Here is a 24,855-nt window from a genome sequence, read left to right as displayed (position 1 = left end):
TTCATTTGTATCATTATTTTTTAGATTCCACATAAGTGATGTCATATGATGTTTGTCTTTCTCTGACTTACTTTGACTATCTCCAGGTCCATCCACGTGGCTGCAAATGGCAGGATTTCACTCACTGCAGCTTGTCTAAGCAGTGTCTTTCCCAGACCAAAGATTTTAAATTTTGATGAAGTCCAATTGATCGATTTTTTATTTTTATACATCGTGGTTTTGGTGTCAAGTCTAAGAACTCTTTGACCCCAGATCATGAAAATTTTCTTGTATGTTTTCTTCTAAAATTTTTGTAGTTTTGCATTTTGATCTGTAATTTATTTTGAGTTAATTTTTGTGTGAAGTGTGAGGTTTATGTTGAGATAAACACTTTGCATGTAGATATCCACTTGTTCCAACAGCATTTGTAGAAAAGACTTGAATTGCCGTTGAATTGTCTGAGCAACTTTGTCAAAAATCAGTGCGTCATATGGGTTTATTTCTGCCAGTAACACACTATCTTGATTACTGTAATTTTATTTATTTAGTTAGTTAGTTATTTGGCTGCATTGGGTCTTCGTTGCACACGGGCTTTCTCTAGTTGTGGCGAGCAGGCGTCTACTCTTTGTTGCCATGCACGGGCTTCTCATTGCAGTGGCCTTTCGTTGCAGAGCACGAGCTCTAGGCGCACGGGCTTCAGTGGTTGTAGTGCGCGGGCTCAGTAGTTGTGGTTTGCGGGCTCTAGAGCGCAGACTCAGCAGTTGTGGCGCACGGGCTTAGTTGCTCCAGAGGCATGTGGGATCTTCCCAGACCAGGGATCGAACCCGTGTCCCCTGCATTGGCAGGCGGATTCTTAACCACTGCACCACCAGGGAAGTCCCGTTACTGTAATTTTATATAAGACTTAAAATTGGATAGATTTTGAGACTTTATTATTCTTTTTCAAAATTGTTTCGGTTATTATAGCTTGTATTTCCATTAAAATTTTAGAATCGGCTTGTCCCTATCCACAGAATTCCACTGGAATTTTGATTGGAACTGCATTAAACCTACTGATCAATTAGGGGCGAATTGGCATCTTAACAATATTGAGTCTTCCAATCTGTGAAAACAATATGTCTTTCCATTTATTTAGATCTTCCTTGATTTCCCTCATCAGCATTTTTTAGTTACCAACAGAAACATGTTTTGTTAGATTTATATCTAAGTATTTCATTTTTGGAGCTATTTTAAGTGGTATTAGGTTTTAAATTTTTTCATTTCCAATGCTATATTCCTTGTATATGGAAATTCAGTGGGCTTTTCTGTGTTGACATGGTGTCCTATGACTTTGTGGAACACACTTATTAGTTATAGGGCTTTTTTTTTTTTGTAGATTCCCTCAGATTTTTTTTACATAAACAATCATGTTATCTGTGAATAGAGGCAATTTTATTTCTTCCTTTCTAATCCATGCGCCATTTATTTATTTATTTAGCCTTATTACACTTATTAAAACTTCCAGTACTGTGTTGAGTAAGAGAGTGGACATTCTTGCCTTGTTCTAGAACATGCGAAGAATGCATTCCGTTTTTTAATATTAAGTGGGATGCTAGGTTGTGGGTTTTTGCAGATGCCATTTGTCAGGTTAAGGTTCTCTTCTAGCCATAGTTTGATGGAGCATTCATTATGAATGGATGTTGAATTTTATCACATGCTTTTTCTGCTTTCATTGATGTGATCCTGTGGTTTTTCTTCAGTCTGTTATTAAAGTGGATGACTTTGACTGAATTTTTAAATTTAATTTTTTAGAATTGAAGTACAGTTGATTTACAATGCTGTGTGATTGATTTTCTAATTTTGAAACCAGCCTTGCATTCCCAGATAAACCCTAATTGATTATGGCATCGTATACGTCGTCTATATTTCTGGATTCTACTTGCTGTTTTGTGAGAATTCTTGTATCTTGTTCATGAGGGATATTGGTGTATAGCAGGGGTCAGCAAACTATGGTCCGTGACCCACATCCAGTACACTGCTGGTCAAATCTGTCCACACTGATTACTTACATGTCATCCATACCTGCCTTTTGCACTGCAATTGCGGAGGTGAGCAGTTGCAACAGAGACCCTATGGGCTGCAAAGATGAAAAATTTGACTCTCTGGCCCTCTTTCTACAGACACAGTTTGCTATCCCTCATTTATGGATTTCTTCTACTGTCTTTACTTGGTTTTGTTACCAGGGTAATACTGGCTTCCTAAAATGAGTTGTGAGCTGTCCCCTTCTCTTCTGTTTTCTGGATGAAACTGTGTAGAGGTGGTGTCAGTTCCCCTTATAATGTTTGGTAGAATTGACCAGCGAAACCCTGTGGGCTTGGAGATTTCTTTTCTGGAAGGTTTTTAACTATGAATTCAATTTCTCTGACAGATACAGAACTACTTAGGGTAGCCTTTTTCCTTTGGGTGACTTTTGGTAGCTTGTGGCTTTCAAGAAATTGTTCCACAGTCCTCACTGTCTCTTGAGGTAACTGATTTTAAATGCCCTGGAAATTACTCCCCATTTCTCAACAATTGATCTCCTGTAACGACAGATGAGTACTTTGTTCCATTGTTCACTGCAGAGCCAAATAGTCTACTATGATTAATTTCCTTTCTTGTGTAACTTTTTGGTTTTCCTCAAGATTTTTCACTTTTGCCCGGTTCGTCCTCTACATAAGCACAGTTGTTTCCAATAATCTCTTTCCTAGTCCATATTCTGTCGGGCTGCTTTCCCCCTGGATCCCAGTCATGCTGACCTTCTCTGGGCTCATGGCCCTGTGGCTACCCAGGGACTTTGGCCTGCGCTGGAGTTTATGTTTTCTAGATCATATGTCTTCCTCTTTCTTGGCTTATTCCCTTGTTTTTTTGAACACGTTCTCAGGAAAAATGATGTTTTAATCTGCGATCCTTAGCCCTTCCCAGATCACTTTCCTATTGTAGATGTCACCATTTTTCTACCCTGAAACTTTAAAGCAGGCAACGGTAGCACCATTATCCCCACGCTGGAGATGGGGAGCCTGATGTGCCTGAGGAAGTGGCAGCTGAATCCTCATACTGGGAACAAAGCCAGAGGAAGGAGCGAGGGGGGGGGAAATGCCCCCATCCAGTGTCCCCCCAACTGACTGAGTCGGGAGGGAAGGAGGTGGGGAGGGTTTGAGACCTATTCCCTGGTCTGAGAACAAATGAGATGAAGAAGGGTGGAAATATGAAAACCCAAGTATGTTCCTTGCCGGTGTAGTATTGTCAGCTTATCGATGTCAATTCTACTGCCAGTTTCGATGGAGTGGCTGGACTCCAGGTTGAGATGGATTGCTGTTTGCTTGAGAACTCAGCACAAAAGGATACCATGCTCGATTAAAGGTATCTGCCGTGCTCGCAGCACCAGGAGTATTTGCTACCCTGCAGCAGGGTTTTATGCACCGGCGCCTGTATTATAAGAATACATGGGGTTGAGCGGAAGCTACGGGGACATGGGAATCATCCATTTTGAAAATGGGGCATTTCATCAAACAAATATTTGCTGACTGCCATGGCCCAGGCCGGGAACAAAACAGACAAGGACCGTGCATTTGGTTTTGAAAGGGCCGCTCTAGATCTGGAGTTGGCTGATCAGGGTGGCAGTCTGAGCTGGGCTCAGCTCGACTGTTCTGCTCAATGGCTCCAGGCTCCGCTTTTCGGGTCTGGGCTCCTCTTCACCTGTGGACGGCTGCCAGGTTAGCTGCGGCTGGTTGGTCCAGGGTGGCTCTGCTCCATGCAGCCTCTCATCCTCCAGCAGGCTAGCTGGGTTTTTCACATGGTAGAAAGTGGTCAAGGGCCAGGACGAGCAGAATGCCCAAGACTTCTTGAGATGCTGTTCTAAAATGAAGCTGGGATTTTGGCGTCCTCCAAGTGTGGTGAGGCCAACAGATCAGGAGACACTGCCGGAAAAGATAGTGTGTTACTCCCACTATCGAGGAGGGAGAATGTCATACCAAGTTGGGCTACAGAGAGAACAGCAGGCAGGAAGAGAGGGAGGGAAACTTCTGGAAAGCCTTTACTGGAGGTTTTGAGGGAAGAAATGGGTGAGACAGGTTAAGGGGACTAACCGGGTTAAGATTGGCTAGTTGGGATAATTGTAGCAGGATGGTGGTATAGGGCTGCCCCTAGTCGTCTGATGCCGAACCCCAGGTTTGTTGGTGGGGACTGGGCGGGTGTTAGTGTCTCACAAGCTTCGGAGCCAGATAAGCAGGCGGATGGGCTCTGGTTCAGTTGGTTTGCTACCAAAGGTGTGCTGGGCATGGGCAGGGAGGGTGTTGTGTTGTTTGCTGTCTCTAGGAATTTGCTGGCCCTGCCACAGAGGGGCAGTCTGTGCCAAGTCAGCGTGGCCCCAGATGTCAAAACATCACATACAGAAACTAGACAATGTGGTTAATCCAGAGCCAGCCTTGGAACTGGTATATCGCTTCCAGTGCATTCTGTTGGCCAAAGCAAGTCACAAGACCCGCCCATATCCGGAGATGGGAAAACAGACCTCCCTCTGGATGGGAAGACTGGCAGAGCCTCCTTGCAGATGGCGTGGGTGTGGGGAGGAAGAGATTGCCATTCTGCAAACCTTCATCAGTAGTGATCCAGGGCTTTACTGCCCCCAGAGACAGTGTTCAGATGGATGGGTGGGGTCAGGGTGAGGATGGGTGACCGGGAAGCTGTCCTGGCATCTTCCACTTTCTCCAGCAGCCTCCACCTTTCCCTGGCAACTTCAGGAGGGGGACTCTTTCCAAGTCCTGTCGAGGACGGCCCTGATTACAGAGAAGAGTGGAGACCCCTTTGCTCCGTGGGGCAGTTTCTGGCCCCCGGGGGCGTTGGGCAACGAGTGCTGAGGGTGTGGACTGGATGTGAACAGCTGGGGAAGGAAGCAGTGCCCTGGGTTCTCGGGTTGGCCTGGAGTCTTTCAGGCAGGAACTGATGCCCTCCCAGGCCTGCTCCCCCCTGGAGGATTCTGTTTGACACTGGACTTGATTCCAGGCAGACCAAGCCAGATGCCTGTGGAGCTGCTCACCCCACCATCTGGGCACCGGCCCCTCCCTCCATGCGCCCACCTCCACCTGCCTCCCAGCCAGCTGCCCCAGGAGGAGTGTCCATCCCCTGACTGTTGACAGAGGCCTGACGGTGCCCCTGATCTATAGGGGCAATGGTGGGCTGCCATGCTTCTACCAACTTTCCCAAGGCTTGTGCAGCCCTGGGGCCCTGGGGACAACGGGGCAGACTCCCTGAGTGGGCAGAACTTTCTATGTCCTCTCAAACCCTCTACCTGAGTCTTCCCTGCTTCTCTGGAGTTGCCTGGCACCTAAAATAAGGATGTCACAGACATCTTCATTTAAGAAAACAATAGGCACCTACAATTTGACAGGACCCAAACCTACCCATTTCAGTAAGTAAACCTCTATCTCGAGGAAGTAACCATTGATTTTCCCTGTATGCGGGAAAACACGTGTCCCTCTGGCAGTCTGGGCGCCAGACTCTGCAGAGGGAAGCAGCTTAAATGGGAAGCAAAGCCCAGGGAGCTCACCTTGGGGCTGCGTTTCCAGGTAAGACTGAGACGTGACATCATTCACATCAAAGACTGGAGGTGTGGGAGTGGGATGGCAACTCCAGGGACTCAGGAGACCCTAGGCTGCCCCCTGACCTCGCCGTTGTCACCTGGTTGGCTCCTGACTCAGACATGTCTCTTTATGCCGGGGATCAGGTTACCTCTAGACCCTCAACAGAAGGGGCGCGCTGCCGGCTCAGGAGATGCCCTTCCCTCTGCTCCCCTAGGCTGGGCCTCTCGTCTCTGCGGGAGGGGTTGGGGGCAGAGTGTGATCGGTAACTGGGTGCACGGCCCAGGGAGCCGAGAGAATCAGAGGATTCTTGGCTGACCTGAAGAAAGGGAAAGCCCCGGGGGTGTCTGTAGGCAAAAAAAGACAAAAAGAAAAGCTTCTTCCAGGGAAGCATCAGACACCATCAGTCATTTACACTGTGGTGTGAAAAACATACAGACTTGTCGGTATTACCTCCCAGCGCCTTCTCTGATGGCATAATTAAAGATTTTATCTTCCCAGAAGGAATCTAACTAGCAAGGTTAGATTCTACAGCTATTCTACAACTACGTCCTGAGAGCCTTTCCTGCCAGGTGATTCTCTGGGTCTGGCGGGGCAGCAGGGCCCGAGGCAGTGTAGCAAGTGGAGAAGACCCTGAGTGCCTGGTCTGTGTTCCGGCTCTGATGCTTCCCGGCTGAGTGACCCGGGGCAAGTTCCTGCCTCTGTGAGTCAGTCTCCTCCTCTGAGATGCCTGTCTCGTGGGGTTGTAGGAAGGAGAAAATGAGTGACATTCAGAGAACAGGTCTAAAGTAAGGGCTCAGTACGTGTTAGGGTAGAGAACGATGAGGTGGACACAGACCCTGTTGTCACGTGGCTCACCAAGCAGGCAGAGAAAAACAAGACAAACCTGAACGTATCTGGAGGCAGAGCGTGGAAGTGGGGTGTTGTGTTGGAGGGTGGCCAGGAGGCTGCTTAGTACTCAGTAGGCAGGTAAGGGCTCTTTGAGAAGGGGTTTTCTAAATGAAAATGGAAAGACAAGAGCCTGGCTTTCAAGGACCAGGGGCAGAATCTGGGCAGAGGAAACAGCCAGTGCAAAGGCCCTGAGGTAGAAGTAATCTTGCTGAGGTGTGTGGAGAAACACAGAGGAGGTCTGAATATTGGGACACAGAAGGTGCCTGATCTGGACACAGTTGGAGGTGGCAAGGCTTGATCACATACGGCTCTGTAAGCAGAATAATGCCCTCCGCCCAAAGATATCTATGTTCTTATCCCAGAAACCTGAGACTCTTACCCTGATTTTAGCCCAGTGAGTCCTGTGTTGGGGTTCTGACCTCTGTCTTTTGGGAAGCTTCGATTGCAGGAGGGCCCGGGAGGATGCAGGGAGAGCAGGTGGCACGCAGGTGCAGGTGCAGGACAGGGTAGTTCCTGTCGCACCATTGCCTGCTCACGGAGAAACGCTTGGGATTTTTCGCTAGCGAAGGTAGGAAGATCTGAAAGTGTACCACGTGTGTCATTGAGCCTTCACAACCATCCAGGTGAGTTACTTTAAGAGTAAGGACTCCAAGGCTCCACCTCTCATGCATGGCCATGCCTACCGCACTCACCTCATCAGTCCCCTTCATTCCGCCCACGCTGCCCGCCAGGACCGGGCCCCCCAGCGCCCTCCGCCTCCTTGGCGTCAGCCCCAGGAGACCCGGTCAGATCCAGATGTCCACTTTCACAAGTCGCAGAAATCTTGGATCATGTGTGAATGTGCACACGTGTGGGCTGACGTTCCCTGAAGGGTCCATGCGTGTGTTGGGGGGGACAGTGGGGGGACTGAGAGGGTCGGCTAGCAAACTGGGGCCTCTGAGCCCCTCGTCCTGGTTCCCTCGGGCTGAAGAGAGAAGAAGAATGTACTTTCCCAGTGGGTGGACTGGGCACAGTGTGAGTGGTAATGTAGCCTTGCCATTGACCAACCAGATGCCCTGAGCCTCAGTTTCTCTAGCTGTGAAATGGGGATAACCATGCCTGCCTAGGGGGGCTGCAAGGAGGACTAAATGAGATAATGATGGCTCCGTTTCTTACGTCAGTACCTGGCACGAAGTAGGATGCTTAGTGAATATTTGCGGAATAATGAATAAATGAATGAATTATGGAATCATTCTGTTGTACATGTGAAACTAACAGAATGTTGTATGTCAATTATACCGCAATAAAAAATGTAATATAAAAAAGAAGAAAAATCAAACAAAAAATGAGTAAGTGAGGAGAAGATGTGATATACTAAGTTTCTTTTTCCTCTTCTTTTCCTCTTTATTTTCTCAACTTCCTCTCTCCTTCTCTACTCATATTGGGTCAAGTCCCAAAAGGAAGTAAGCAAAACATGCCCCATTTCTGCAGCCAGGAGGTCCTCAAGTTATGGAGAGAGGTGAGGGGAAGGCCCAGTACCAGGGGGCTCCACAGGGGACTGTGGCTGGTTTTATATGTGTGTGTGTATGTGTGTATGTGGTATGTATATGTGTATTGTGTGTATGTGGTATGTGTGTGTGTATATGTGTATTGTGTATGTGTGTGTGTGCACGGAGCTCCCCACTGGGCTGGGCATTAGGGGAGATATTTGCTGGACGTAAAGTGATAGTGTTAAAGGCACAACCAAGTCTGCAGGTGAATGTGGCCACGGGAAGCTTGGCTGGGCAGCAAGCAGGTGAAAGAATATGGTGGATTTGGGGAGTAAGATGAGGAAGACTGCCCTGGGCTCACACTTACATCTTCCTTCGCTCCTCATTCATCTGTTTTGTTGGTTTGCTCAAATGAGCATCTCGTGTGTACTCAGGTCCTGTCCTCAGTGATGAGGATTCCAAGTTGCCTGTAACTTGTTCTCCGCCCTCAGGCATGCAAAGGGGCCAGGAGAGAGGTGACCAGAGCTGCCTGTCAAGGGGGTGCTAGAAAAGGAGAGGAGTCGGGAGATGGACAGAGGAGGGCTCCTGGGGGGTCTCCATGGACCCCTCTCTGAAGTTTCACATCAGGGTCTGGAGGAGGCCTGCTGGGATTTCAATACTGGATGTGTCACTGTGGCCAAGTGACTGCTTGGCTTCCTTGCCTGTAAAGTGGGTGTAATAATGGTGCCCATATCCCGGGGCTGTCGTGAGCATCTAACGAGTTCGCTTGTGTGCAGTGTGGTGGCGGTGTTGCCTCTTGGCTTCCACTGTTGTCATTGTTCCCGTGGCCATTTCAAAAAGTAGACAAGAATTGAGTTGGGGCGAAAATATAGAATTTTGGGCAGCCGGCATCGTAAGAAACCAAAATGCCCTGAGTACACAAAGGGAGACTCTGCTGGAGGGTTGTGATAGCTAATTTTATTTGTCCACTTGGCTAGACCAGATATTTAGTGAAACACCAGTCTCGATGTTGCTGTGAAGGTTTTTTTTTTTTTGGCCACACGGTGCGGCATGCAGGATCTTAGTTCCCTGACCAGGGATTGAACCTGCGGCCCTGCAGTAGAAGCATGGAGTCTTAACCACTGGATTGTCAGGGAAGTCTCTGTGAAGGTATTTTTTTAGACTTGATTAGCATTAAATGGTAGACTTTGAGTAAAGCAGGTTGCTATCCATAATGTGGGTGGGCTTCATCCCAAAGACTGAGGTCCCCAAAGAAGGAGAGCTTTATGCCTCCAGACGGCCTTTGGAGCTACAATACCAACTCTTCCCTGGGTCTCCAGCCCACACTTTGCATGAGCCAATTCCTTAAAATAAATCTCTCTCCTTCTCTCTCTCTCTTTCTACAGGGTGTGTACAGATACAATTGGTTCTTCTTGGTTCTGTTTCTCTGGAGAACCCTAAAACAAGGGCCTTGGGCACCTCCCCAAGTAAAATTCCCTCACTTCTCCCAGAAGTGTCCTTCCTTTACTCTTCTGTGTGGGTGCTGGGTCAAGGTCACTGGAATGAGAGAAGTTGAGGAGTTCTAACCCGCTTCTGATTTGGCCTAAAATTAAAAAAACAAAACAGAACAAAACAAAAAAACTTTCGGAGAAAAAAAATCTTGTGCAAATTCTACATGACTCAGATGCAGAGAGCCTCGAGCCTTGGCTAGCAGGCACACACTTGGCAAGTGTGCTCCGTCCTTTCATAGATCTAAAGGCATCAAAACATCTGTGTTCCCATTAACAACATGCTGACATGACACATAGCTGTGGCTTAGAAGAAACCAGCGTGAGAGGGCCCTTCCGAGGTCCAAGGGGTCATCCGTGGCTGCCTGGAGGGGTCTGGGGCTCTATTATCCTTGAGGTAGCTCTCAGAAATAGCCACTGTGCCGAGACTGTCGCTGTCAGGATGACCGTCGAGCCAGGTCACGTGAGAATGGAGCCTCCAGGACCCCCCATCCTTGTGCCCCCCCATGCCTGGGCCCTTCAGGGCTTTGAGAGCTGGGCTTCACTTGTAAACGGAGCCCAGATGGCAAGGAAGCCTGGCTGGGGTGGGAAGGTCCGCCTACCGGGTTCTGGCACGGGCATGGGGTGAGCTGGGGGACACACATCATCTTTGTCTGTGTCCACCCCTGGGCCAGCAGGTGGGGTCTCGGGAGCTGGTCAGCCTCCCAGGAAGAGGGCCGTTGTCAGCCCCGAGGCGTCTCCATTAGATCCATGTGAGAGGGTGGGTTGGAGAGAAGATGGACAAGACTTGCCCTGGAGGAGCGGTGGGGTGGCTGGAGGGTAGTTCTGTGACCTCCTTGCTCCCAGGAGCCTGACCTCATCCCAGCTCAGGAAGAGCTGGCTGGGGTGACTGCTGTTGCTACTTCTGTCTCTGCTTCTGCTCGTCTCTGCAAACACTGCCCTTGGTGTTGAGTTCAGGGAAGCGACCAGCCCTCTGCGGCAGAGTTTGATACCAGAAGCGATAAATCTTGATCTTTTTCCTACTCAAGGATGGAAGAGTTTCACTGCATGTCTTTTCTTGATTCCATTACAAATACGTTATTAACTCTAAGAAATGGAAACGAATTTTCATTATTTATTGTCAATGGCGTAGCCAGGTTTGGAGCCAGGTATTGAAAGGATGCAAACTTAGACCATTTGAGGGTTTCTTCTTTGAGAAAAATATTAAAAATGAGAGTCCTGGAAGGGACTTCCATGGGGGCACAGTGGTTAAGAATCTGCCTGCGAATGCAGGGGACACAGGTTCGAGCCCTGGTCCGGGAGGATCCCAAGTGCCGCGGAGCAACTAAGCCCGTGTGCCACAATTACTGAGCTTGCACTCTAGAGCCCGTGAGCCACAACTACTGAGCCTGCGTGCCACAACTACTGAGCCCGCGTGCCACAACTACTGAGCCCGCGTGCCACAACTGCTGAAGCCCATGTGCCACAACTACTGAAGCCCACACGCCTATGGGCTTGTGGAGCCCATGCTCCACAACAAGAGAAGCCACCGCAACGAGAAGCCCGCGCACTGCAATGAAGAGTAGCCCCTGCTCACCGCAACTACAGAAAGCCCGTGCGCAGCAACAAAGACCCGATGCAGCCAAAAATAAATTAATTCCTTAATTTTAAAAAGAGTCCTGGAAGAGACCTTGGCAGGTGGGGGCCCTGGTTTGGCAGCTTCCTCTGAGATACGCCTTCCTTCCCCCTGGTATGGAGACTTCCTCTTCCCAGCCCTTCCCCCCACCTCCCCCCCCCACCCCCTTGCATGGATTTGACCTTTGCCCAGTCACAGCCTTTGTGAGCCTTCCTGCCCAAGTGGACAGTTGCTTTTTACAGTTGGGGTCTGGGACCCTGAGATGGGAATCCAGCTTTCACTGTGGCAGGGCCAGGCTGAAATTCAGATGGGTGACACCTGAGGGTCCAGGCTGTTTCCTGTCCCCCAGCCTCTGAGACCCTGGCAGCCCCTCAAAGCCCCCTCAGGCCGACCTCATTGACGAGCTATGTTTATAAAGAAGGAAATGATCCGTTCCCATGTGTGGCTTCTCTTGGCCCAGAGCAGATGGTGGGTGTGGGAGGAGAAGTGGGCAGACGAATGGAGGGGGGCAAGGAGACCCCCTTCTTGGACAGAAAAGAACACAGAGGAACAGAAGTGAAATTGAGGCTCAGGGTCCAACTTTTGCTCTGCTCACTGACATGGAAATGATGCCACAACCCAGAGTGGAGAGTAAAGAGTTAATGTAGGACCTGCGTCCCTTGGTCCAGCACCTGCAAGGTGATGCCTGTGTGTGTGTGTGCATGTGTATCTAATCCAAAAGTTAAAACCTCACAAAAAATGAACAGTGGTTGTCTTTGGTCATGGGACTTGTCCTTTGTTCTGATGTGTTTTTCTGCGTTTGGAATGGTTTTGCAGGAAGCATGCTTTATTTTTATGATCAAGCAAAACGATAAAGCTTTCTCAGTTTGAAAAGGGCAAACACTTGGGTTCTCAGTCCCCCTCCTATGACGTGATTTGTCTCCATGATGCCTCCTAATGTCCCCAAGGTGCAAGACCTCTTGAGCATTTGACTTGGTGCGAAGCTTTCTAGCCTGTCATCCATCTCTGCAGATAAACTCAGTTATGCCTCTGAGGCATAAGCTGAGGTCCACTGCAGGTGATGGATTCTGAGCGTGGCTCCTGGGGACTCCATTTCCAGCACTTTGGGATCAAGGGGCTGCCCTGTTAGTAGCAGCTGCTGCACAGACCCATCAAACCTCATGTCGAGAGGCAGTCATTCTTTTCACTGCCCTGGCACCCTGGCTCTGCCCCGCCATGCTGACTTGCCAGGAAGACAAGGATCTTCCTTTTTTTTTTTTCCTTGCAAACTTTATGTCTCCCCCCCACTGAGTTTTATTGAGATATAATTGTATAATATAATATAAATGTGTAATAGCCTTGTATTAGTCCAAGGTATACAACATAGTGATTTGCTCTATGTATATATTGTGAAACGATCACCACAGTAAGTCTAGTTAACATCCATCAACTCACACAGTTGCAATTTTTTTCTCGTGATGAGAACTTTTAAAATCTACTCTCTTGGGCTTCCCTGGTGGCGCAGTGGTTGAGAGTCTGCCTGCCGATGCAGGGGACACCGGTTCGTGCCCCGGTCCGGGAAGATCCCACATGCCGCGGAGCGGCTGGGCCCGTGAGCCATGGCCGCTGAGCCTGCGCGTCCGGAGCCTGTGCTCCGCAACAGGAGAGGCCACAGCAGTGAGAGGCCCGCGTACCACAGAAAAAAAAAAAAAAAAAAATCTACTCTCTTAGCAACTCTTACATATGCAATATATTGTTGTTAACTATAGTCACCATGCTGTACATTACATGCCCAGACTTATTTAACCTAAAACCAAAAGTTTTTTTTTTTATAAATTTATTAATTTAATTTATTTATTTTTGGCTGTGTTGGGTCTTCATTGCTGTGCATGGGCTTTCTCTAGTTGTGGCGAGTGGGAGCTACTCTTCATTGTGGTGCGTGGGCTTCTCATTGTGGTGGCTTCTCTTTGTTGTGGAGCATGGACTCTAGGAGCATGGGCTTCAGTAGTTGTGGCACGCAGGCTCAGTAGTTGTGGCTCGCTGGCTGTAGAGCGCAGGCTCAGTAGTTGTGGCACGCAGGCTCAGTAGTTGTGGCTCACTGGCTGTAGAGCGCAGGCTCAGTAGTTGTGGCACGCGGGCTCAGTAGTTGTGGCTCGCTGGCTGTAGAGCGCAGGCTCAGTAGTTGTGGCACAAGGGCTTAGTTGCTCCGTGGCATGTGGGATCTTCCCGGACCAGGGCTTGAACCCATGTCCCCTGCATTGGTGGATTCTTCACCACTGCACCACCAGGGAAGCCCCTAACCAAAAGTTTTGACCTTTTGACCCCCTTCACTCACTTCTCTAACCCCCCGACCCCCTGCCTCTGGCAACCACCAATCTGTTCTCTGTATCTATGTGTTGGGGTTTTTTTCAGATTCCATATATAACTGAGATCATACAGTGCTCACCTTTCTCTGTCTGACTTATTTCACTCAGCATGATGTCCTCAAGGTCCATCCTGTTGTCACACATGGCAGGATTTAATTCTTTTTTATGGCTTTTCCTACATTTTCTTTTTGCATTCATCCATCAGTAGACGTTTAGGTGGTTTCCATGTCTTAGCTATTGAAAATAACGCTGCAGTGAGCATGGGAGTGCATATATCTTTTCGAGATATGATTTTGTTTCCTTTGGAATTGCTAGACCATATGGTAGTTCTATTTTTAATTTTTTGAGTAAACTCCAATCCGTTTTCCATAGTGTCTGCACCAATTTACATTCCTACCAACAGTGCACGAGGGTTCCCTTTTCTCCACATCTTCACCAACACTTGTTATTTCTTGTCTTTTCTATAATAGCCATTCTAACAGGTGTGAGATGATACCTATTGTTGTTTTGATTTGCATTTCTCTGATGATTAGTGATGTTGAGCATCTTTTCATGTACCTGTTGGCCATCTTTGGAATATCTTCTTTCGAAAAATGTCTATTCAGATCCTCTGCCAATTTTTTTTCTTTTTTTTTTTTGCCGTACGCGGGCCTCTCACTGCTGTGGCCTCTCCCGTTGTGGAGCACAGGCTCCGGACACGCAGGCTCAGCGGCCATGGCTCACAGGTCCAGCCGCTCCGAGGCACGTGGGATCTTCCCGGACCGGGGCACGAACCCACGTCCCCTGCATCGGCAGGCAGACTCTCAACCACTGCACCACCAGGGAAGCCCTTCTGCCCATTTTTTTTTTTTTTAATTTTTAATAGAACCTCCTCATAAGTAAACTCGAATTCACATGTACTCTTTTTGTTGTTGTTGTTGTTGTTGGGGGTAGGAGTTTATTAATTAATTTATTTATTTTTGCTATGTTGGGTCTTCGTTTCTCTGTGAGGGCTTTCTCTAGTTGTGGCAAGCGGGGACCACTCTTCATTGCAGGTGCGCGGGCCTCTCACCGTTGCGGCCTCTCTTGTTGCGGAGTACAGGCTCCAGACGCGCAGGCTCAGTAGTTGTGGCTCACGGGCCTAGTTGCTCCATGGCATGTGGGATCCTCCCAGACCAGGGCTCGAACCCGTGTCCCCTGCATTAGCAGGCAGATTCTCAACCACTGCACCACCAGGGAAGCCCCTGCCCATTTTTAAATCAGATTTTTGTTTGTTTGTTTGTTTCTTATTTTTTTTATCGAGTTGTATGAGTTCTTTGTATATTTTTAGATATTAACCCCTTATCAGATATTTTGCAGATGACTTGCAAATATTTTCTCCCATTCTGTAGGTTGCCTTTTCATTTTGCTGATGGTTTCCTTCGCTATGTAGAAGCTTTTCAGTTTGATTTAGTTTCACTTGTTTATTTTCTCTTCTGTTGCCTTTGCTCTTGGTGTCAAATCCAAAAAATCATTGCCAAGACTGAAGTCAGAGATCTTACTGCCTATGTTTTCTTCTAGGAGTTTTATGGTTTCAGGTCTTATATTCAAGTCTTCCATCTAATTTGAGTGGATTTTTGTATGATGTTAAGAGAGAGGTCTAGTTTCATTCTTTTGCCCGTTACTGTCCACTTTTTCCCAGCACCATTTATTGAAGAGACTGTCCTTTTGCCACTGTATATTCTTGGCTCCTTGGTCATAAATTAATTGACCGTATATGCATGGGTTTATTTCTGGGCTCACAAGGATTTTCTAACACTTTGTTCGGTTAGAATCACTCCCGTGAGGTCAGAGGCAAGGACGGAGATCTCCTGACTTTCCCTCAGCAAGTCCGCCCACCCCCCTTCCCCCTCCTTCCCCGCCCGCATGTGGCCTTAGTGTGCTTCGTCTGGAAGGTCTTTCCACTGTGACTGGAGAGATGAGCACATCTCACCTGTAACGAGCACCTTGAGGAAAAGCCACTGGTGCCTGCCATCCACGGTGCAGGGCTAAGGGGGGCTCGGGGCAGTGCCACCACACGCAGAAGACAGTTTGCCCAGACCCAGGAGCTCTGGGGTTCGACTCACTTGACTGCCCAGAGGCCCCATTCACTCCACTCCTGCTGCCCTTCTTTCTGTGCTGACTGGAGCCTCATGTCCCCAACCCCAGGTTCCCGGCAGAGGCCTCGGCATTGATCTCTTGTCCCCTACTTCAAAACTCAGCCCTTCCCTGTCCCCTGGAACAGCCCTCTCCCAGCTATCACACCCTGGGGGCAACTGCTGGCCTGGTTCAGTGTGTGAGATTGTCTCCTCCACCCCTCCCCGCTTCCTGTCCCCACTGCCCTTGCTCCCCGACCTGAGGTCTGGACGGGAGTTAGAAACCCACTCCTGTGGGATACTTTGCTTGGGTCACAGAGTTATCAGTCCCTAGTGCAGATTAATCAATAAGACCATTCACCACACCGGGGCGTTTGTGAAATGCTCTAGGGCATAAGGCAGCCACTGGGGCAAGGACTGCTTGGGGGGGCACTGGGGCGGTAGTCAGCAGGCCCCAGCCTGGCTCTACCGCTCATGAGCCACATGCTTTGGGACAAGTCACCCGACTCTCAGCCTCTGTATCTTGACTGTGAAATAGAGACAGTCCCAGGCCTTCACGCAGGGTTGCTGCGAGCCAGTAGTCCTCTTAGAAGTAGGAAGTAGCTTTCTAAACTATGAGGAACTGCAGAAATGTGAATCACACATGAGCCACGAAGCCATCTCTGAAAGCGGCTCTTTTTTTTTTTTTAAGGGAAGGGAGGGACTTCCCTGGCGGTCCAGTGGTTAAAACTTCACCTTCCAATGCAGGGGGTGCGGGTTCAATTCCTGGTCAGGGAGGTAAGACCCCACATGCCTCGTGGCCAGAAAACCAAAACATAAAACAGAAGCAATATTGTAACAAATTCAATAAAGACTTGAAAAATAGTCCACATCAAAAAAAAAAAAAAGGAATCTTTAAAAAAGAATTAAATAAATAAAGGGAAGGGAGATGGGTGTGGGAAATCAGGACTGGGTGGATGGCTGTGCTGGGCAGGTAGGGGACTGCAGGAGGTCACTACCCAGGTGCCCAGAACCTGTGTGGGAAGGGCCACAACAAGGGAAGGAGAAGGAAAACAAACAGAACTTCCCAGAAATGGCGTTCGGGGCCAGGCGCAGTCAGGCCCTGCTTAGGGTGGAGGCCAAGGAGCCCCCATGGATTAACGAGCTCCAGGGGCAACTGGGGATTCAGCTTTGTCAAAAGCATCCATTGAACCAGGCCAGTGAGTCATCTGTTTGGTGAAATCTCCAAGGTGCAGCGGCCTGGCAGCCTCCCTGGGAGAGAGGCTGCAGCTCTGTTTCCACCGCGGTGGCAGCGCTCCATTGGCGAAGCTGGAAGCCACCCAGGCTGCGGAGGCCACATGCCTGCCTGCCGCCTGCTGACTTTTAGACATTTTTTTCTAATTATAAAAGTAATAATCGTTGTAGAAAAACATAAGTATAAAAAATAAAATGAAAAGCGATCCACAAGCCTATCCCTAGAGAAAGCCATCATTCTGTTCTCCTTTGTTCCGTGCAGGTCGTATGAGTCAGGTTGGAACAGGCTATGCTGAGGTAACACACAGCGCCCGTGTGAGCCACGGCCATGGTCCTATAACTGCCCACTGTATTCATCTCTCCTTTCCTCCTGTTCACTCCCTGGCTCTTAAAGGCAATTAGGATCAGAAACCTTCAGATTTTTATCACTCCGCATGATGCTGGGTATTGCTTTAAGTTAGTCTTTATCGGAATAAACACAAGCCTCCTTTTTCTATTTTTTAAGGTTTTTAAAAATTGTCAGAACTCGGTGTTGACTTCTAGTGAATGCTTCTTTAACTCTATTGGGTTTTTTCTTATTTGCCCTGTTAGATTTTTGAAAGTATAAGAACCACTGGGGGGCTTCCCTGGTGGCGCAATGGTTAAGAATCCGCCTGCCAGTGCAGGGGACACGGGTTTGAGCCCTGGTCCGGGAAGATCCCACATGCCAGGGAGCAACTAAGCCCCTGCGTTACAACTACTGAGCTTGCGCTCTAGAGCCCGCGAGCCACAACTACTGAGCCTGTGTGCCACAACTATTGAAGCCCACGCACCTAGAGCCCGTGCTCCACAACAAGAGAAGCCACCGCAATGAGAAGCCTGCGCACCGCAACGAAGAGTAGCCCCCACTCGCTGCAACTAGAGAAAAGCCCGTGCAGCAACGAAGACCCAACGCAGCCATAAATAAAATAATAAATAAATAAATGTATATATAAAAGAACCATTGGGGATCCCTGTTTTGCCTGTTTTATACGTTTTATCATCCATCTGCTGTTAAAAATACCCAAGGGAGAAAAAAAAAAATTCAAGGGAGAAAGAAAGCAAAGGTTCCCTGAGGCCCAGATTTCAGAGCATTAACTTAGAGTGAAGAATTGGGGGGGGGCGCTGGGGGTTCTTTGGGGTACGACCGCTGATACAAGGCACATTTGCGTTCAGGTAACTGTTCCACCACCCAATCACTTAGACTCATCGCTTCTGCCCTGCGCCCTGAAAACGGGACTTTTGTTTTCGCTGAGGGGTGAACTGGGCCTCCGTTAACGTGCACTTGAGGCCGCCTTTTGGTGACCTAACCCGACAGATGTCGGGACGCCTGCTGGGGCCACTTTTACCTTGTGCTCAGTGACCCTCCAGGGTATTTGGGCCCAAGGGTCGGGTGATTTCTGGAAGCCCACGGGAGGAGGATGGGACTGAACCAGCCCCCATACTGCTGGTGGTGGTGATTTTTTTCTCTCCCCAGAACTGTCTCAACAAACAGCAGCTCCTCTCCGCCATCCGCCAGCTGCAGCAGCTGCTCAAGGGCCAGGAGACACGCTTCGCCGAGGGCGTCCGTCACATGAAGAGCCGGCTGGTGGCGCTGCAGAGCTCTGTGAGCAGAGCGGGCCCGGACACGCCCCCAGGTGGGTCCCCAAGTCACCACCCCGGGCCCCGGGGGCCTCTCCCCGCCCTGATCTCCCTTGCCTGGCCAGGGTTCACAGTGGATTGAGTCGCGGGCCTTCCCCTGCCTCCCCTTCTGTCTGGGGCTGGACGGTAGAAGTGTGTGAAGACGGCATCTGTCAGCCGTCTCCCCCCATCATCTGAGTGGTACCCATTTCCTCTTAGACCTCTTCATTCCAGGCTCAGCAACCCTCACATCTGCATAGCGTCTCCAGAGAATTGTCGAAAGGTACCACTTTCAGAGCATCAGCTGCTCTCCCTTCCCTGTCCCTATGCAGGTGGACCCTAGGTAGTTCCTTTCTTTTTTTTTTTTAATTTAATAGACTATTTTTTTGAGCAGTTGTCAGTTCATGGCAACACTGAATGCAAAGCACAGAGAGGTCCCACATACACCCTCCCGAACACACACGGCCTTCCCACCATCAACACCCTGCACTCGTGTGACCCACGGGTACAGCCTGTGAACCAACATTGGCTTCCGTTTTCCAGGCATGAAAGCAAGTCCTCGCTCCTCCATGAGTCCCCCGTTAGTGCAGTGGGGTGGGATGGAGGGGCTGCTGAGGGCAAGTCCCGTTTGTCTGGTGAGGTTGCTGGGGGCCCCCCAGACCCCTTCCCCTGGGGGGTAGGACACTGACAGACACTGGGCCTTTTCCTGGTTGTCCCAGTGACAAGCTTCCATGCTGTCAAGGTGCGGGGGTGGGGGGCTGGATTTCCTCTGGCCTCTCCTCAGGATGATTGATGGGGGTCAGGGGGAAGGTTGTATGTTTGTTCTGAGTCGTGAACCTATGGAATATCTGACATCATTTACTCACTTAAGACACATTTCTCAAGGGCCTTCTTTGTGGTGTGAGATGAAGTTTCCTGAGCTGGATTTCCTACCTTTTCAGAGACTGTGGTAGCAGATCCAGAGTCACCACAGCCCTGAGTTGACTCCTGTTTTCCTTGGCCCCAGGGGTGCAGAACTAGACCCGCCGGCCAAACCCCTCACACTTTCCAAGGCGCCGAGAGGCCCCAGCCTTTGGTGGGGCTCATCACAGCCGGACTCCGAGAGGCAGGCAGGGCATCCTTCCCTTCTCCTGCAGATGGGGAAACTGAGGCCAAGAGAAGTGAGTTAGCAGTAGTGGGTCCCAGCTCTGGTGATTTTGTTTTCTGCTAAAGGTTCACCCACACAGACCCTTTCGGTTTTCATGGGATCAGAGCTCCTGCCGTTTCTGGGAGTTTCCAAGAAGAACCTGCAGGAGATAATTTCTACAACTGCTCTGTCCATGTTAGAGGTCCCTGTCCACGAGTGTATACAGAAAGGTAGCTATGGTTAAATTGCTAATCCTCTTGTCACCAGGTTCAAGGTCTTTCTCCTCTGAACCATACAAGATTTTTCAAAGTGGCCAATTCTCTTTTTAAAGAGTTGCTGTCATGCGTTCTGTCTCTTTTGTGTTGGACATGGGGCTGGCAGCCGTCAGGACTGCCTGCAGGGGAGGGGGGTGCCACACAGGTGACGGGGGAAGGCAGAAGCTTGCTCCAGATCAAACTGCACATAGTGGGAAAATTATCTTTTCCTTTTTTTTAGAAGGGCATTTGCAGGCAGTCAGGAAGAATAATTTCTAGTCCTGGAAAATTCTTGGCCTTCCTCTTTCTGGCTTGTGTTCTAAGTATCTCCCTCCTGTTTTCCTAAGAACATCACAATCCATCAGCTTTAGGGCTTATCTCGGCCCCTCCTTCCCATGTTCCCAAATCACCAGTCATTTAACCATAGATACCTTCACTGCCAAGCTCATTCTTACATGTTATCCTCCTTCGGGAAGGTGTAGGCAGCTTCCCTGTGGCCCTGCAGACTCACTAAGACACCATCATGATGAAATGAACCAGCCAAGGGGCACGTCTTTCCACCCGACAGAAACCTTTGGCTCCCATTTGGGAAGTCCTTGCTATTCTTTTTTTTAAGACTTTTTGATGTGGACCATTTTTAAAGTCTTCATTGAATTTGTTACGATACTGCTTCTGTTTTATGTTTTGGTTTTTTTTGGCCACGAGGCACGTGGGATCTTAGCTCCCCGACCAGGAATCAAACCCACACGCCCTGCATTGGAAGGCGAAGTCTTAACCACTGGACTGCCAGGGAAGTCCCTGCAAATTGATTTTTAATTAATATGTAACCATTCATTAAGTCTACTGACATTTATGGAGCTGTGTGGAGATAACTGACTCCATCCAGTCTGGTACCATTTACCTGTGAGTTGCTCCAGCAGGTAGGTTTTCTTTTTTGAGGGTTTTAAAGATTTCTCTTCCCCAAAGAGACCCTACTCCTTTCCCCCAAAGCATTTTGAATCCTTTTCAGCACAATGCAGTAGTAGATTTTTCAGAGAGAAATATAAAGTTGTGTATTTACAGGGACTGAGACAGCGAGCTGGGAGCGCCCAAGCATTGGGTTGTGGGCTCATCCTGGCTTCCGGCTCACAAGGTCATTACCACGGGTGCCCACTTGGAGGTTCATAAAGGAAGGTGACAGCATGGTCAGGTGTTCCCCACTAACCGAAGGGCATTGAGAGTCCTCGGGGGATGGGCCAGCTCCTGCCCTTCTCCCGGGACACAGGTGGGATTTGGGGCAGAGCAGCAGGTGGCTGCCCAGTGTCCCCAGAGTGACATGTGGGCAGGTGCTCCCCTCGAGGGAGATGCTGAGCGATTCTCCATCACGCACTACAACCTACACAGCTGAAGCAATAGCTTCATTTTCATCTGTCTAAAACCCTGAAAATATTTTTACAAATGACACTTGGAACCTACTTTAAAACGTGTTAAAAGTGGCTCTGAATTTCCAGCTCAGCGAAATACAAACCCAACCTGTCACAACTCGGGACACTCCTTTTAGACAAGCGTGGACCAAGCATGGCACTCCGCTGCAGGTGGAGGAAGAACAGGGAGCGTCTCCCCTCTCTCTCCAGCCCATGGTGGTCCTTCAAGAAATCCGGTTGCTTCTGCCTTCACAGCACAGCCAGGGTTGAAGCCATAGCTTCTGGCTCCCTGCTCCCACCCTGGGCTGAGCCACCTTCATCCTGCCCCTGGCTTTACCTCCCTCTCTGTCCTCTCTCGCACTGGACATTGCACTCAATCTGCAGCCAGAGTGATGCTGTTCGCGTACAGGTCGGTCACTTCCCGCCTCTCCTCAGACCCTCCAGCGGCCCCACCTCATGCCAAGAGCCAGTTACGTGGCCTTTTCTTTCCTTTTCTGTGCCATGTGACACTGCTCTGTGTCGCTCCCTGACGCTTCTCTGGCTTCATCCCCAGCTACTGTCCAGCTCATCCTCTCCACGGCAGCCACGGTGGTCTCCTGGACATTCCTCAGACCTGCCAGGCACACACCCACCTCAGGGCCTTTGCACCGGCTTGATCCCTCTGTCCTCCGCAGATATCTGCGTGGTCATGCCTTCACCTCATTCAACTTTTTGTCCCAGGGAGACCTCCCCGGCCACCATACCCAAATTGAGCCGTCCTCTGGCATCCCCAGCACTATTCCCTACTTCATTTTCTACATGACACTTGTCACCTCTTGTCACTCCTTGCTATTTGCTTGTAGATCTTGCTTATCACGTGTCTCCCCTGCTAGAAGGGCGCTTCCCGAGAGCTGGGTTTCATCTGTTTCGTTCACTAAGTGTCAGACTCCTAATATGGTGCCTGGCAGATGGTAGGAACCCAGTAGACAATTTTTCACTCATTCATTTGGTCAAGAATTATTTACTGGGCACTCATTATGTGCCAGACACTGGGCTGGTGCCGTGATACAGCAGGGACAGGAGGCTGGGCAAGGTCCCTGCCCTCTGGAGCTGCGTTCTGAGGGAGAAACTGACAACAACTGTGGAAACAAACGCGTCAATGAGATAACGCCAACAGTTACACATGCTAGAAGAAAGCAAAGTGAGCTCACAGGGGAGGTTTTAGCAGAACGTGGTGGTTCGAGAACATTCTGGGAGGTGGAGGGCATTCAGGTCAAGACTTGGAGAGTGAGAAGCAGCCAGAGATGGGCAGCTCTGGGGAAAGAACATTCCAGGCAGAGAGAAGGGCTAAAGCCAAGGCCTGGAGGTGGGGCTGAGCCCAGCCTGTTCAGGAGAACCAAGGAAACCCCGGGTACGGCTGGGGCTCTGAGAGAGCAGAGCGAGAGGGTGGGCCCTGTGGGGGGGGGGGGGTCCCAGCTCCCACCCTCCCAGGCTGCCAGGCCCTGCCCACGACCCTGGGAGTCTCTGAGCTGCGGTCTCCTCATCTTTCACCAAGCGGGCATGCGTTACCTGTGCCCAAGAGTGCTTGGGGGGTTCGGTGACACGTGGTATGTAAAATGTGCAGCCCAGGGAATTCCCTGCAGTTCACTGGTTAGGACTCTGCTTCCACTGCTGAGGGCCCGGGTTCGATCCCTGCTTGGGGAACTAAGATCCCGCCAGCCGCGCGGTGCAGCCAGAAAATAAGAAAAAATGAAATGTGCGGCCCAGTGCACAGCCCGGAGCAGGCACTCGCCCTCAGGGCGCCGAGGGTGAGAAGCCTTGTAATCCAGAGTGATGTCTAAACGGCCGTGGGCCTTCTTTTCTTCCTTACAGTCTCCTGCCCTGCTCTGAGCACCCCTCCAGACGGCAGAAAGTTTGGGAGCAAGTACTTAGTGGATCACGAAGTCCATTTTACCTGCAACGCTGGCTTCCGGCTGGTTGGGCCCAGCAGCGTGGTGTGTCTTCCCAACGGCACCTGGACGGCAGAGCAGCCCCGCTGTAGAGGTACGGTCCTTCCTTCCCAGGGGCCTGCCAGATGGGCAGGGTCATTCCGGGGGACACTTTTCTGCCTGATTCCTCGACCGCAGAAGAGCAGACAACTTGTCTGATGACCACAGCCTGGCTTGGGCCGGCATCTATCTACATAAGCCCTCGCCAGACCCTCCCAACGATTGAGTCTTCTTATTTTGCACGTGGGGAAATGGAGGCACAGAGAGGTGAAGGAACTTGCCCAAGGCCACACAGCTGGGGGACAGGCTGAACTGATTCATACCATACACTCTGACCCCAGAGTTGGGGCAAGAAGTCTTCTGTGGGTTAGGGGAGGGGCAAGAAGAGGTACTACAGGGAAATGTGCCTCCTTTGGGCTGCTTTGTTCTGGGGCTGTAGTTTACTGGCGAGCCTCTTGGTGATCTGTAGGGTGGAGGAAATTTCTCAGGTGTCCTTTGTGACTGCTTTGGGACTTGGTGTAGACAGGCTCCAGGAGAGACCATTGGGATGAGAGGGGGGCATGAAAAGGCTTCTTTTCTCTGTGCTAAGCTTGAAAACAGTACTTTCTTGGCACGCATAATTTGTTGGTTTTTTAAAAGTGTGTGGTCAAAATATCACGGATATCCTGTTCGTTTTCAGAACAGGATTCACGGGACATCTGCTGGGGCAGAATGTCCATGATTTTAGCCCAAGCATTGAAGGGGAAAATGCAAATATTACATAAATAAGTCCGTTGTCAAGAGTAGAATGGAGAGGACTTCAAATGCATAAATAACTTGAAAATGTAAAGGAACATCAGAAAACAGACTTCCCTCGTGGTGCAGTGGTTAAGACTCCACGCTCCCAAGGCACGGGGCCCGAGTTCGTTCCCCGGTCAGGGAACTAGATCCCACATGCATGCTGTACCTAAGAGTTCACATGCCGCGACGAAGGAGCCCGCCTGCTGCAACTAAGACCTGGGCCAGCCAAATAAATAAATAAATAAAATATTTTTTTAAATGTTAAAAAAAAAAAAGAGGCCATCTCTGAAGACGAGTGTAGGTTGACATGAGAGGCACAGGGCAACCAGCACCACATTCGTGGACCTAGACTTCTGTTTCCCCCTCCTGGGAAGAACAGTGATTCAGAGGTTGATGACAGGTACCAGCTCGCAGACTTACCTGGGAGCCAGCCAGGAAATGAAGCCACATGACCTGCAAACACACCGGGGGAAATGCCAGTATCTGGATTTACCCTTGACCCTGAAAGATCTCCATCCAGGAAAAGCACCTTATGTGTGCTAAAAACTATGGTAGCAGAGGTGGGACCACAACAGCATTTCATTGTCATTGCTTTGGGTGTCTGTATTTTTAACTTACAGATTGAGTTACTGACCCCAGTTGGTTTCTTCCTCCGAGCAGCCAGGTGCCTCTGATGGCCCCACCAACTTCCATGAGGTGCGGGCGCATCTCACCTGTTGGTACTCCTGTCGTGGACACCCAGATGGTCATCTCCCCACCACCACCACAAACAGTGCTGACAAGGTCTTCTGATCCCCTCTCTTTGTCTCCGGGCCCTGTATATGGGGCTGGAGTTGGGGGGCAGTTGGTTGCACGCTCACTTCCTTTGAACCGAGTGCTGCCATGCTGCTCTACACAAGGGCGGCACCAGCCCATGCTCCCCCGGCAGTGCTGTGGGCAAGCACATTTTACCCAAGTGCAAGTTTTCTTTCTTGCTCAGGT

The 24,855-nt window shown here is 49.8% G+C and overlaps 1 protein-coding gene across 2 annotated transcripts in view; it reads left to right on the top strand.

Moving 5' to 3' along the window:
* FBLN7 (fibulin 7) overlaps positions 1–24,855 on the top strand; it is a gene marked incomplete at both ends in the record, with an annotated part of 45,393 nt that overhangs the window by 3,965 nt on the left and 16,573 nt on the right. For both annotated transcript variants that reach the window (XM_082672843.1, XM_082672842.1), the window contains 2 exons: positions 18,202–18,361; positions 22,979–23,149. In XM_082672843.1, coding sequence (XP_082528969.1) covers positions 18,202–18,361; positions 22,979–23,149 — 331 coding nt within the window. The remainder of the gene's footprint in view (positions 1–18,201; positions 18,362–22,978; positions 23,150–24,855) is intronic.

Source organism: Grampus griseus (assembly GCF_964374135.1).
Source record: "Grampus griseus genome assembly, chromosome: 15".
Lineage (NCBI taxonomy): Eukaryota > Metazoa > Chordata > Mammalia > Artiodactyla > Delphinidae > Grampus > Grampus griseus.
The sequence above is the reverse complement of the archived record's forward strand: the minus strand, read 5'-3'. Positions and strand labels throughout refer to the sequence as shown.